This window comes from Maniola hyperantus, chromosome 22 (assembly GCF_902806685.2).
Source record: "Maniola hyperantus chromosome 22, iAphHyp1.2, whole genome shotgun sequence".
NCBI classification, from domain to species: domain Eukaryota; kingdom Metazoa; phylum Arthropoda; class Insecta; order Lepidoptera; family Nymphalidae; genus Maniola; species Maniola hyperantus.
Window position 1 is genome coordinate 1,113,584 of NC_048557.2, and position 15,286 is coordinate 1,128,869.

Here is a 15,286-nt window from a genome sequence, read left to right on the forward strand (position 1 = left end):
TGACGTTCTACAAAGCAGAAATCTCTTTCTAAATTTCGATTTCCAATATTTTATGCCGGGTACTGTACGGCAAAACGTCGTGATTTTGATAACTCTATCACTCCGAACCAAAGTCCTCACACAGTGCGTTTTGCCAGTGATGACAATATATGGATCCGAGACATGGTCACTAACTATGACCTTCATAAGAAAGCTCAGAGTCACTGAGCCGGCAATGGAGAGAACTATGCTTGAAGTTTATCAATGTGCTCAAATCATAAATGAGGAGGAGGTCTCCTCTCAGAGTGAGAAGAGGTTTAACCATAGTTTACCACGCCTGGCCATGTGCGGATTGGTAGACTTCACACACCTTTGAGAACATTATGGAAAACTCTCAGGTATGTAGGTTTCCTCACGATGTTTTCCTTCACTGTTAAAGCAAGTGATATTTATTTCCTTTAAAACGCACATAACTCCGTGTAATTGACATGATAGTAGACACAAAAAGTTGAAATGGCGCGTGAGAACTTATTTTGAGAGAATGACAACATACAAACAAGTGAAACTAATCTAAATATATAAAAGGAAAAGGTGACTGACTGACTGACTGACTGACTGACTGATCTATCAACGCACAGCTCAAACAACTGGACGGATCGGGCTGAAATTTGGCATGCAGATAGCTATTATGACGTAGGCATCCGATAAGAAAGGATTTTTGAAAATTCACCCCTAAGGGGGTGAAACAGGGGCTTGAAATTTGTGTGGTCCACGCGGACGAAGTCGCGGGAATAAGCTAGTAAAAACATAAAAGCTTTTGAAAAGTGAAAGTACTTGCCTTTATCCTTGTCAGCATCTTTGGTCCGGCTCTGGTCAAAGAAGCCCGTAGTCAGCGCCTTCCTCTTTAGTAGGTACGCCCGCCTCTTCGGCTTGGTAGCTACTGTTGTGGTGTTATCTGTACAAGAGATAAAAAACTATTTAAATCATCCTACTTTAAATAGTGGTGATAGTCAGTCGCGTGCACTAGATTTTTATTTTTGACTAGCTTATGCTCGCGACTTCGTCCGCGTGGACTACAAAATTTCAAAACCCTATTTCACCCCCTTAGGAGTTGAATTTTCAAAAATCCTTTCTTAGCGGATGCCTACGTCATAATAGCTATCTGCATGCCAAATTTCAGCCCGATCCGTCCAGTAGTTTGAGCTGTGCGTTGATAGATCAGTCAGTCAGTCAGTCAGTCATTCAGTCAGTCAGTCAGTCAGTCAGTCACCTTTTCCTTTTATATATATAGACTAGCTAATGCCCGCGACTTCGTACGCGTGGGCTTAGATTTCTAAAAACCCCGTGGGAACTCTTTGATTTCCCGAGATAAAAAGTAGCATATGTTGCTTTTCAGCTCTTTAACTATACCCATGCAAAAAAATCACGTCGATTCGTTGCTCTGTTTCGACGTGATTGAAGGACAAACCAACAAACTAACAAACAAACACACTTTCGCATTAATATGGGTACCTACTGAAGTACTGATTTTTATTCAGATGCAAGTTAGCCCTTGACTGCAATTTCATCTGGTGGTAAGTGATGATGCGATCTAAGATGGAAGCGGGCTAACCTGCAAGGGGTATGGCAGTTTTTAAAAAACCCATACCCCTTTGGTTTCTACACGGCATCGTACCGGAACGCTGAATCCCTTGGCGGCACGGCTTTGCCGGTAGGGTGGTAACTAGCGACGGCCCAAGCCTCCCACCAGACCAGACCATAAATTTAGAAATTATAAAATTCCAAATCCCTACCGGGAATCGAGGACCGGATCTCCCACTAACAAGACCACAGCGCCTACCACTGCGCCAGGGAGGTCGTCAAAATAGAAAAGGTTAGAAGTCAAAAGAATCAAGAACATTCAAGATTCAAGAATCTTTATTTGCGGAAACATTTCTCCGACTCGCACTTGACCGGTTTTTCTTCATGCAGGTAAATATAGTTCAATCCATGATGACGCGCCCCACTCTTTGTCGCAATTGGTTAAAATGCAAATGTGCTGTGTACTGTATAAGTTGTATCGTAAGTTGTAACCCGTGGTTGTAACGCACCGATCAGCGATGTGGGCACACGCACAAGAAGATAAATTAGGTAAAGATCATTCTCCGCAAACGTGGTTTCCCGCACAAACAATAGTGGGGCGCGTCTTCGTGGATTGAACTATCTTTGACAACTACAGAACTTTATTGCAATTTGTACTAGATCTTTAAAACGCAATCAAAATAGAAAAGCAATTGAACGGCTCCACGGTAAACAAGTGGGGGTGTAAAACGATCGGTAACCCGAAGTGCTCGCAACTCGAAACTTGTTTTGATGGATTTTTGCGACGCTGCGACTGTTTGTTTTTCTTTCATTTGGCAAGTTGGATTAAATGGTCAATGTCTCTGTGCAGTTGTATTTGTCAGACAAAAATATATCTCTATAATATAAAAATGAATCACTAAATGTGTTGCTCAGCGCAAATCTCGAGAACCGCTGAACCGATTTCGCTAATTCTTTTTTCATAATATTCCTTGAAGTACGAGGATGGTTCTTACGGAGAGAAAAATTTAATTCAACCTGCCCCTTAATTTTCTAAACTCCACCCGAGCGAAGCCGGGGCGGATCAGCTAGTAATTCATAATATTCTAAGGCCCACTTGCCGGATGGTCGGGTTGCTAGTATTTAATAACGTCCTTAATAACTTTCGTTCAAAAAACCGTTATAGAATAGATAAGAACCGAGACTCAGCCTTAAGTCATTACTAGCTTATGCTCGCGACATATCTGCATGCTAAATTTCAGCCCGATCCGTCCAGTAGCTTCAGCTGTGCGTTGATAGATCAGTTAGTCAGTCAATCACCTTTTCCTTTTATATATTTAGATTACCGAAGTCACTGTAGCGAGATTATCAGCTTCTATTTATATACAAACTATTTTTAGCCTACAAGTAAATTCAAATGTTACAAAACACAAAACACCACATACCACGCATATCACTTTGAAGTGCGCAAATAGCATTAATTAGATCCCGTGATACGTTTGCCTCGCGAGTTGCGAGTTGCGAGTTGCGAGTTGCGAGTTGCGAGTTGCGAGTTGCGCCCGACGCGACTCCCACCTGATGAGATTTTAACACTTTTAACGTTGTGCTATCAAATTTTTATGCGTTTTAAATTATTCCAGTTTTAGCTTTTAAGGTGGTTTGATAGATCCAGCCGCGAAAATTCAAATTTTAGTTAGTTTTTCGAAAATAGTAGACTAATCATACATCGAAGGCTTATGGTAATGAGTTTTGAGGGCATAATATTTATGCATCTACATGTTTTTCTATAAAACTTTGGTCAAAAATACTCATTTATTTAATATTTGTTCCTAAAAGATAATTTTCTGAATTTTCCTAGATTTGCACAAATATGAAGCAAATGAGTATTTTTGACCAAAGTTTTTATGGAACAACATGTAGATGCATAAATGTTATGCCCGCAAAACTCATTACCATAAGCCTTCGATGTATGATCAGTCTACTATTTTCGAAAAACTACCTAAAATTTAAATTTTCGCGGCCGGCTGTAGCGAACCACCTTAATTCCGTTCCACATTATTATTATATTATACTATATATAGCTCAATTACCACTGACTGACTGACTCATTGACATAATTGTTCTCCTAGAAAGAGATAGAAAATGATATAATAATGTATGGGAGATATGTTCAGAGGTGGGATTCGAGTAGGGAAAAATTATGACATTTCAGAAAAACAAGATGGCGGCCGACCTGACTTTTGTATCTTTTTTGTTTTCCAACCGATTTTGTTTAAACTTGCAGTTATTTTAGATGTTATCAAACGATTTTTAGAAAAAGTGAAAAAAATTGGAAAAACAAAATGGCGGCCGAGATTTTCAAAAAATTTTCTCCTGTAAAATTTAGTATGAAACTTTTTTTTTTCACTAATACTTTCATATAGAAGACAAAGATTCCTTTAGGGCAACATATGGAGGGAGCTGATGATTGAGGATTTCGGAGACGGGTGAAGGGCACGCTCGAGGTATTGAAGATAGGTGGGAGGTGCTCGACCAAATGTCATTCGAAACCTCGTCCAATTGCCAAAAATTTGAAAAAAAATTCAAAATTGTGAAAAAAAGATGGCCGCCATACAAATTTCATCGGCGTCCATCTCGGAGGGTATAAAAGATGGAAGAGTGGTTTTTTGGCAAGAGATGATCAGGATCCGAAGATCTACTCGATGGATGGAAAAAAAATTCAAAATGGCGGAATTTTTTTTTTCATACAAAAAATTTTATTATTCAAAATGGCCATTATAGACCTCGAGAGCTGCTTTAGCAGCTCGAGCAGCGAGCAAAATACTAGTTATACTATATATAGCTCAATTACCACTCACTCACTCACTCACTGACTCATTGACATAATTGTTCTCCTAGAAAGAGATAGAAAATGATATAATAATGTATGGGAGATATGTTCAGAAGTGGGATTCGAGTAGGGAAAAATTATGACATTTCAGAAAAACAAGATGGCGGCCGACCTGACTTTTGTAACTTTTTTGTTTTCCAACCGATTTTGTTTAAACTTGCAGCTCTTGTAGATGTTAGTAAACGATTTTTAGAAAATGTAAAAAAAAATGGAAAAACAAGATGGCGGCCGAGATTTTCAAAAAATTCCCTCCTGTAAAATTTTGTATGAAACTTTTTTTTTTCACTAATACTTTCGTATAGAAGACAAAGATTCCTTTAGGGCAACATATGGAGGGAGCTGATGATTGAGGATTTCGGAGGCGGGTGAAGGGCACGCTCAAGGTATTGAAGATAGGTGGGAGGTGCTTGACCAAATGTCATTCGAAACCTCATCCAATTGCCAAAAATTTGAATTTTTTTTTAAAATTCCGAAAAAAAGATGGCCGCCATACAAATTTCGTCGGCGTCCATCTCGGAGGGTATGAAAGATGGAAGAGTGGTTTCTTGGCAAAAGATGATCAGGATCCGAAGGTCTACTCGATGGATGAAAAAAAATTCAAAATGGCGGAATTTTTTTTTTCATACAAAATGTATGACTTTTTTTAAATTGTTCAAAATGGCCATTATAGACCTCGAGAGCTGCTTTAGCAGCTCGAGCAGCGAGCAAAATACTAGTTATACTATATATAGCTCAATTACCACTCACTCACTGACTGACTCATTGACATAATTGTTCTCCTAGAAAGAGACAGAAAATGATATTATAATGTATGGGAGATATGTTCAGAAGTGGGATTCGAGTAGGGAAAAATTATGACATTTCAGAAAAACAAGATGGCGGCCGACCTGACTTTTGTAACTTTTTTGTTTTCCAACCGATTTTGTTACAACTTGCAGCTCTTGTAGATGTTAGTAAACGATTTTTAGAAAATGTAAAAAAAATTGGAAAAACAAGATGGCGGCCGAGATTTTCAAAAAATTCCCTCCTGTAAAATTTTGTATGAAACTTTTTTTTTTCACTTATGGATTCATATAGAAGACAAAGATTCCTTTAGGGCAACATATGGAGGGAGCTGATGATTGAGGATTTCGGAGACGGGTGAAGGGCACGCTCGAGGTATCGAAGATAGGTGAGAGGTGCTCGACCAAATGTCATTCGAAACCTCATCCAATTGCCAAAAATTTGAAAAAAAATTCAAAATTGTGAAAAAAAGATGGCCGCCATACAAATTTCATCGGCGTCCATCTCGGAGGGTATGACAGATGGAAGAGTGGTTTCTTGGCAAGAGATGATCAGGATCCGAAGGTCTACTCGATGGGTGGAAAAAAAATTCAAAATGGCGGATTTTTTTTTTTAATACAAAATGTATGACTTTTTTAAAATTGTTCAAAATGGCCATTATAGACCTCGAGAGCTGCTTTAGCAGCTCGAGCAGCGAGCAAAATACTAGTTATTATACTATATATAGCTCAATTACCACTCACTGACTCACTGACTGACTCATTGACATAATTGTTCTCCTAGAAAGAGACAGAAAATGATATAATAATGTATGGGAGATATGTTCAGGAGTGGGATTCGACTAGGGAAAAATTATGACATTTCAGAAAAACAAGATGGCGGCTGACCTGACTTTTGTAACTTTTTTGTTTTCCAACCGATTTTGTTTAAACTTGCAGTTATTTTAGATGTTATCAAACGATTTTTAGAAAAAGTGAAAAAAATTGGAAAAACAAGATGGCGGCCGGGATATTAAAAAAATTTCCTCCTGTAAAATTTTGTATGAAACTTTTGTTTTTCACTAATACTTTCGTACAGAAGACAAGAAATCATTTAGAGAAAAACATGGAGAGAGCTGATGATTGAGGATTTCGGAGACGGGTGAAGGGCACGCTCGAGGTATTGAAGATAGGTGGGAGGTGCTCGACCAAATGTCATTCGAAACCTCATCCAATTGCCAAAAATTTGATTTTTTTTTTAAAATTCCGAAAAAAAGATGGCCGCCATACAAATTTCATCGGCGTCCATCTCGGAGGGTATGACAGATGGAAGAGTGGTTTCTTGGCAAGAGATGATCATGGTCCGAAGGTCTACTCGATGGATGGAAAAAAAATTCAAAATGGCGGAATTTATTTTTTCATACAAAATTTTTTATTATTCAAAATGGCCATTATAGACCTCGAGAGCTGCTTTAGCAGCTCGAGCAGCGAGCAAAATACTAGTTATTATACTATATATAGCTCAATTACCACTCACTCACTGACTGACTCATTGACATAATTGTTCTCCTAGAAAGAGACAGAAAATGATATTATAATGTATGGGAGATATGTTCAGAAGTGGGATTCGAGTAGGGAAAAATTATGACATTTCAGAAAAACAAGATGGCGGCCGACCTGACTTTTGTAACTTTTTTGTTTTCCAACCGATTTTGTTACAACTTGCAGCTCTTGTAGATGTTAGTAAACGATTTTTAGAAAATGTAAAAAAAATTGGAAAAACAAGATGGCGGCCGAGATTTTCAAAAAATTCCCTCCTGTAAAATTTTGTATGAAACTTTTTTTTTTCACTTATGGATTCATATAGAAGACAAAGATTCCTTTAGGGCAACATATGGAGGGAGCTGATGATTGAGGATTTCGGAGACGGGTGAAGGGCACGCTCGAGGTATCGAAGATAGGTGAGAGGTGCTCGACCAAATGTCATTCGAAACCTCATCCAATTGCCAAAAACTTGATTTTTTTTTTTAAATTCCGAAAAAAAGATGGCCGCCATACAAATTTCATCGGCGTCCATCTCGGAGGGTATGAAAGATGGAAGAATGGTTTCTTGGCAAGAGATGATCAGGATCCGAAGGTCTACTCGATGAATGGAAAAAAAATGCAAAATGGCGGAATTTATTTTTGTATGACTTTTTTTTAAATTGTTCAAAATGGCCATTATAGACCTCGAGAGCTGCTTTAGCAGCTCGAGCAGCGAGCAAAATACTAGTTTTATACTATATATAGCTCAATTACCACTCACTCACTCACTCACTGACTCATTGACATAATTGTTCTCCTAGAAAGAGATAGAAAATGATATAATAATGTATGGGAGATATGTTCAGAAGTGGGATTCGACTAGGGAAAAATTATGACATTTCAGAAAAACAAGATGGCGGCCGACCTGACTTTTGTAACTTTTTTGTTTTCCAACCGATTTTGTTACAACTTGCAGGTCTTGCAGATATTAGTAAACGGTTTTTAGAAAATGTAAAAAAAATTGGAAAAACAAGATGGCGGCCGAGATTTTCAAAAAATTCCCTCCTGTAAAATTTTGTATGAAACTTTTTTTTTTCACTTACGGTTTCATATAGAAGACAAAGATTTCTTTAGGGGAACATATGGAGGGTGCTGATGATTGAGGATTTTGGAGACGGGTGAAGGGCACGCTCAAGGTATTGAAGATAGGTGGGAGGTGCTCGACCAAATGTCATTCGAAACCTCATCCAATTGCCAAAAATTTTAAAAAAATTTCAAAATTCCAAAAAAAAGATGGCCGCCATACAAATTTCGTCGGCGTCCATCTCGGAGGGTATGAAAGATGGAAGAGTGGTTTCTTGGTAAAAGATGATCAGGATCTAAAGGTCTATTCGATGACTTGAAAAAAAATTCAAAATGGCGGAATTTATTTTTTCATACAAAATTTAAAACTTTTTTTATTTATTCAAAATGGCGATTATAGACCTCGAGAGCTGCTTTAGCAGCTCGAGCAGCGAGCAAAATACTAGTTATACTATATATAGCTCAATTACCACTCACTGACTCACTGACTCACTGATTGACATAATTGTTCTCCTAGAAAGAGATAGAAAATGATATAATAATGTATGGGAGATATGTTCAGAAGTGGGATTCGAGTAGGGAAAAATTATGACATTTCAGAAAAACAAGATGGCGGCCGACCTGACTTTTGTAACTTTTTTGTTTTCCAACCGATTTTGTTTAAACTTGCAGTTATTTTAGATGTTATCAAACGATTTTTAGAAAAAGTGAAAAAAATTGGAAAAACAAGATGGCGGCCGAGATTTTCAAAAAATTCCCTCCTGTAAAATTTTGTATGAAACTTTTTTTTTTTCACTAATACTTTCGTACAGAAGACAAAGATTCCTTTAGGGCAACATATGGAGGGAGCTGATGATTGAGGATTTCGGAGACGGGTGAAGGGCACGCTTAGGGTATTGAAGATAGGTGGGAGGTGCTCGACCAAATGTCATTCGAAACCTCATCCAATTGCCAAAAATTTGAAAAAAAATTCAAAATTGTGAAAAAAAGATGGCCGCCATACAAATTTCATCGGCGTCCATCTCGGAGGGTATGAAAGATGGAAGAGTGGTTTCTTGGCAAAAGATGATCAGGATCCAAAGGTCTATTTGATGATTTGAAAAAAAATTCAAAATGGCGGAATTTATTTTTTCCGCGGACTCACTTATTGACATAATTGTTATCCTAGAAAGAGACAGAAAATGATATAAATATGTATGGGAGATATGTTCAGGAGTGGGATTTGAGTAAGGAAAAATTATGACATTTCAAAAAAACAAGATGGCGGCCGACCTGACTTTTGTAACTTTTTTGTTTTCCAACCGATTTTGTTTAAACTTGCAGCTCTTGTAGATGTTAGTAAACGATTTTTAGAAAATGTAAAAAAAATTAGAAAAACAAGATGGCGGCCGAGATTTTCAAAAAATTTCCTCCTGTAAAATTTTGTATGAAACTTTTTTGCATCACTAATAGTTTCATACAGAAGACAAAGATTCCTTTAGGGCAACATATGGAGGGAGCTGATGATTGAGGATTTCGGAGACGGGTGAAGGGCACGCTCAAGGTATTGAAGATAGATGGGAGGTGCACGAGCAAATGTCATTCGAAACCTCATCCAATTGCCAAAAATTTGGAAAAAAATTTAAAATTCCGAAAAAAAGATGGCCGCCATACAAATTTCGTCGGCGTCCATCTCGGAGGGTATCAAAGATGGAAGAGTGGTTTCTTGGCAAAAGATGATCAGGATCAAAAGGTCTACTCGATGAATAGAAAAAAATTCAAAATGGCGGAATTTATTTTTTCATACAAAATTTATGACTTTTTTAAAATTGTTCAAAATGGCGATTATAGACCTCGAGAGCTGCTTTAGCAGCTCGAGCAGCGAGCAAAATACTAGTCTATATATATAAAATTCAAAGTCCTGGCTGGCTGACTGACTGACTGACTGACTGACTTATATATCGACGCACAGCTTAAACCGCTGGTCCTAGAGACATGAAATTTGGAGGGTGTGTTCTTTGTAAATAGTAGGTATCCACTAAGAAAGGATTTTTTGAAAATCCACCCCTATTGGAAATTGGGGATGGAAGTTTATATGAAAGTCTATCATTTTTAAAATTACATCGACGAAAATTGGTATACAGGCTTTCGGTTAAGAATTAAAAAAACGTATTTCACGATTTTAAAAAACTCTACTTACTGCTAAGGGATGAAAGTTTGCTCGAAAGTTCGTCATTTTTCAAGTTACTTCCATGAAAATTGATATTTAGGTTTTCGGTTAGAAAAGAAAAAAATACGTATGTAGGTCTCTCTTCTAGGAACTTCCACACGCCATGCTCTTGCGCCGCCTGAATCCAGCGGCTTCCTGCGACTCGTTTGATGTCATCCGTCAACCTAGTGGGAGGTCTTCAACGTTGCGCCTTCCGGTCCGAGGTTGCCATTCCATACCAGCACCTTGGGACCCCAACGTCTATCGGTTTTCCGAACTATGTGCCCTGCCCATTGCTACTTCAGCTTCGTCGGTTACTCTAGTTCTACGGATCTCCTGATTTTATCTCGTAGAAAAACTCCAAGCATAGCTCTCTACACCGCCGGCTGAGTGACTCTGAGCTTTCTTGTGAAGCACATTTATTACCAAGATGCAATCATTCTTGCTGTTCATGATGTACCCACTTGACAGCTACATCAAGATATCTCGTGCAGTGGTCGCGCTGGCAGGCGGCGCGGCCGTGGGCGAACCAAACTAATCAGTCTCTATAAAAATATACTTACCTACACTACACTACACTACTCACACTGCATATTATATACATATTCTTTATAGATACAAATTAGTGTAATTTTTTCATGGATTAGTGGTTGCCACATGAACACATAATCATCATCATGATCGTTTTATCGCCGGCTCACCACTGAGAATGGGTCTCCTCTCAGAATGAGTCGGATTTGGTCATAGTCTACCAAGTGCAAGTGCGAATTTATAAACTTTGCACACCTTTGAAGACGTTATGGAGAACTCTCAGGGATGCAGGTTTTCTCACGATGTTTTCCTTCACCGTGAAAAAGTGCGCGAGACATTTAACTTATGAATTCGTAGAGGCCTCTACGAGCACGTAGAACATGTACAACAAAAGTCGACGAAGACAACGAAGTGATCCTATAAGGGTTTTTTTTCCTTTTGAGGTACGCATTGAAGTAAAATGCTAATAAGTGCTTTAAATGCGGCCCGAAAAATATCAGCCAAAAAGCTTATTTCAAATTACTCATTGCTTAGGTGTTAAGTTTTATTTTAGAATAAATATTTTTGGTGTCATTTCAAAAATTCGAATAATATTTTAAATTTATTGTCGATGACAAGAGGTCTTAAATATAGATATTTAGCAATCGTTATTAAACTTTATGTTCATGTGCTAAGGTTTATAATAAACTGAAGTGGTTGCTATTGTAAAACTTTTTGCTACATTTCGTAATAAGAAACATAGATGTGTATATGTGTGCAAACCAGGCCACTTCAGGAATCTCAATTCGTTTGTGAGCCCTCGTCTATTATACCTAGTAGTACTATAAGTCAATGAAGGTACGGAACCCTAAAAAACGTTTAAAACAACAACAATAAAGTGAAGTTTCATCAAGTGTGTCGCTTGTCGCACGAGATATTGGCGCGGCGGAATGTGCTATATTTAAGCTGTGGGTACGGATTTGCGCAAATTCCGATACACTTTCACGTTGCAACGGAAGCTGATCTCTCAGAGATTATGATTTATGAATAACATCCATATCCGACATACAACAACAACTTATCACAATATAAGTAGCGTATACATAAAGTTCGAAATATATAGAACTAGAGGATGGCCGCAACTTCGTCCGCGTGGATTTAGGTTTTCTAAAAAGCCCGTGGGAACTCCTTGATTTTCGGGGATTTTTAAAAAAGTTGCTTAAAAAATCTGAATCACGTGTACGAAGTCAAGGCCATCATATTCTATTTGGTACAACGATAGTTGGCATACCACATCGATATAAACGACATGATATGCCCAAGCGAACAAAATTTTTCACAGTTTTCACCAAATAAATCAGCGCCACCTCTTAGATACTAAATGAACGACCCGTTTGAAATCAGACGTCACTGAGGTTGCATTTGGTGCTAAAGCACCACTGAGTCGGTGCCATTTTGTTTGTTCAATAACCCTGTCCATACGAAGTAATATATAAGTCAATGGCATACCAGCGAAGTAATATAAATAGGTCAATGCATACCAGCTACTTTTTATCTCATTACCTACATTTATTTAAATTCTCACGGGATCAAAAAAAAATTTAGAGGATGTAGTCGCGGGGATCATCTAGTCTAGTAGAAAATAAACAAACTACACGTAATCTCCCGAATCATATAAAAACGTGATTGCCAACAGATTTGCTTATACCCACGCCGAAGACGCCATGTTAGCGCTATGATTGACACGTGTTATACGTAGTGCCAACACATTAAACCTCCCAATCACAAAGTTGATCACGTACGATCACAATCACTGACCTCTACTAATACAAGTAGGTACGCTGGTCCTGCTATTGCCGAACTGCTTTAGAAGCAATTTGATTTTTGCGCTGTAGCGGCTTTCAGCATGCCGGGAGCGTCATGTGAGAGTACCTACTCGAAGCTTAATGTTAGAGATGATACAAAGTGTCAATTTTAATTCACGGTACGCTCATGAGGCGTGTTCGAATCGACTCAAAAATTGTAGATTTTATGCCCAAGGGCATAAAACAAGCTATTTTATCCGTGACGTTTATCTACCCCAGCCGAAAGCGAGGGCAGATATTCAAGTCGAGAATAAAATGGGTTTTATGACAGAGTTATATACTCTGCTTTTCACTTCGATTGCGAGGAAATGAAACAATAATATTACTAAAAGTGCATGTCTAAAGTGAAATTCGAGGAATTTTGTAATGAGGTTGTATAGGTCTAGAGTGCAAAATGTTACTGGCACTATATATAATAAATTAAACACCTACAATTTTTTTGTGTCATCCATATGGTATTCTGACAGATTCTTGTTTACCTATAAACACATTATACACAAGAACATGAAAAGCAGTTTTAGCCCGCTTGCAGCCAGCATAAAGAAGTACTTTACGAGCATGAGAAGTGAAAATTCATTTTGTGTGGCACACCTCTTCTAGCGTAGATACTTGTACTATGTCCATTTCAGTGATCACAAATGATAACATTCGAGAGCGAGACTTCATACGAGATAGCATTCCTACACTGATAATGTTTGCTCGAAGTTTGGAGCTATGTAAACTATTGTAAACACAAATAGAGGTAATCTTTAGAGGTCTGTCTGTACCCGAAGGATGCCAAACGGACTATTGCTAAGCCTACGCTGTCCGTCCATCTCTCTGTCTGTCTGTTATCGGCCTGTACCTAACTAATGAACCGTAATAGGTAGAGTTAAAATTTTCAGAGTGTGTAGGTAGGTAATGTCTATTGCCGCTAGAACAACAAATACTTATCTTATAAAATTTCAAAATGGCCGCCATGTAAATTCAAAGTCAAAGTCAAATGATTTATTCAAAATAGGTAATAAATTAATTTTTTTAGATGGTCAGATATTGGATTTGTAAGATATAGTGGTGATAATTATTACGCAAACTTAAAACTAAAGCTACGAGGGTTCCAAACGCGCCCAGGTCTGAGAAGAGCCCTAAATTTAGTTCTCAGCGACTCAAATTATAAAAACTAGATGATGCCCGCGACTTTGTCCGCGTGGATTTAGGTTTTTAAAAATCCCGTGGGAACGCTTTGATTATCCGGGATAAAAGTAGCCTATGTTCTTCCCCGGGATGCAATCTCTATACCAAATTTCGTCAAAATAGGTTGAACGGATGGTTCGTGAAAGGCTAGCAGACAGACAGAAACACTTTCGCATTTATAATAGGTATTAGTATGGATTAAAAAGTATTTAAACTTATATGACCTACGGAACTCTTCATGTGAGAGGCCGATTCGCACTTGACTGGGTTTTTTCAATCCCCGCAGACTTAGCGGTAACTCGAAATATAACAGACGATTTAGTTTAATATGTTTGATCTCACGTAAACGGTGTTTTTTCTTGGAACTATTGGATAGATGTGTTCAAGATCAGTGTTCTTACTGTTATTACAATATACTTTAGTGATAGATGGGTGTTCCTATACGGAATTTAAAAAATACTATCAGGACTATTTGTTTCTTACATTTTGAATATTTTTTAAGTAGTAACAATTTTATAAAATAAACTTAAATCTAAATCTATATACCTATATGAAAGGAAAAGGTGACTGACTGACTGACTGATCCATTAACGCACTGCTCAAACTACTGGACGGATCGGGCTGAAATTTGCCATGCATATTGCTATTATGACGTAGGTAGATATCTGCTAAGAAAGGATTTTTCAAAATTGAAATAGGGGTTGGAAGTTTGTGTACTATGACGTAGGCTGGATGCCTACGTCATATCCGTGTGGACATAGCTAATAACACCAGTTACAATGGTAAAATGTATAAGACTCATCAGACATTGTTTCAACCTATTGTACCTGCATTTTATTGAATAAATAAATCATTCATTCATTCATTCATTCATTCTGCATGCCAAACTTCAGCCCGAATCGTCCAGTAGTTTGAGCTGTGCGTTGATAGATCAGTAAGTCAGTCATTTACTTTTTCCTTTTATATATTTAGATAGTATAAAATAAAAAAATATTAATATTCTATAAAATTACTGACCACCTACATCAGAGATCGGAATCGGAAATATTCTCTTGAGAAACTCATCTGAACCGAGATCATGTGATATTTGGGTTCAAGAGACAGTTTTGATCAGCCGTTGCCAACTTTTAAATTATACATATTATACTACAGGATGTTTTTATTTCCACTATTTCACCCCCTTAGGGGTTGAATTTTCAAAAATCGTTTCTTAACGGATGCCTACGTTACAATAGCTATCTGCATGCCAAAGGAGATTGCCCATTTTCTTAGGAGCTTTGGGCCCCCCCTAATATAATTGTTATGTCACCATGGTTTTAATTTTATTGTGTAGACAAATAATTACCTTTTTATATTCTGCAAACGATTTTCATTTATTCACCCTGGTTATAAACTTTTTAAAACTGCGAAAAATATGATAATAGATCCTCATTCACTCTCCTTGAAGCAGTACAAAAAAATGCTGCATCAGTATATTGATACAGCATTATAAACTCGTATGCTTCTTCGTAATTTTTCTTATTTTTCTTGTTTTATGTAATATTTAGTATTTAATATTTAGTACTATTGTAAATTGCAGTGTTTTTATTTTTTATTTTTTCATATTTGTATTTTTAGCTTTAAGTTAACTGGTAATCCCGCACTTGCAAACTTTTAAAATGCATGCCAGTTTGCCAGTAATTGGGTGTACACTCTAAATTTTTTCTCTGTGAATTGTAATTGTTATTTTATAATATGTGTACTATCTGTTGGC

At 37.5% G+C, this 15,286-nt stretch overlaps 1 protein-coding gene and 1 long non-coding RNA gene across 3 annotated transcripts in view; one reads left to right on the forward strand and one right to left on the reverse strand.

Annotated features, from left to right (window-relative positions):
* The window catches only part of LOC138403908 (uncharacterized), a 108,553-nt gene that overhangs the window by 68,829 nt on the left and 24,438 nt on the right, over positions 1-15,286 (forward strand). The gene's annotated exons all lie outside the window — the stretch shown is intronic.
* RhoGAP102A (Rho GTPase activating protein at 102A) overlaps positions 1-15,286 on the reverse strand; it is a 56,614-nt gene that overhangs the window by 32,207 nt on the left and 9,121 nt on the right. For both annotated transcript variants that reach the window (XM_069506046.1, XM_034980501.2), the window contains exon 3: positions 818-934. In XM_069506046.1, the coding sequence (XP_069362147.1) occupies positions 818-934 (117 nt within the window). The remainder of the gene's footprint in view (positions 1-817; positions 935-15,286) is intronic.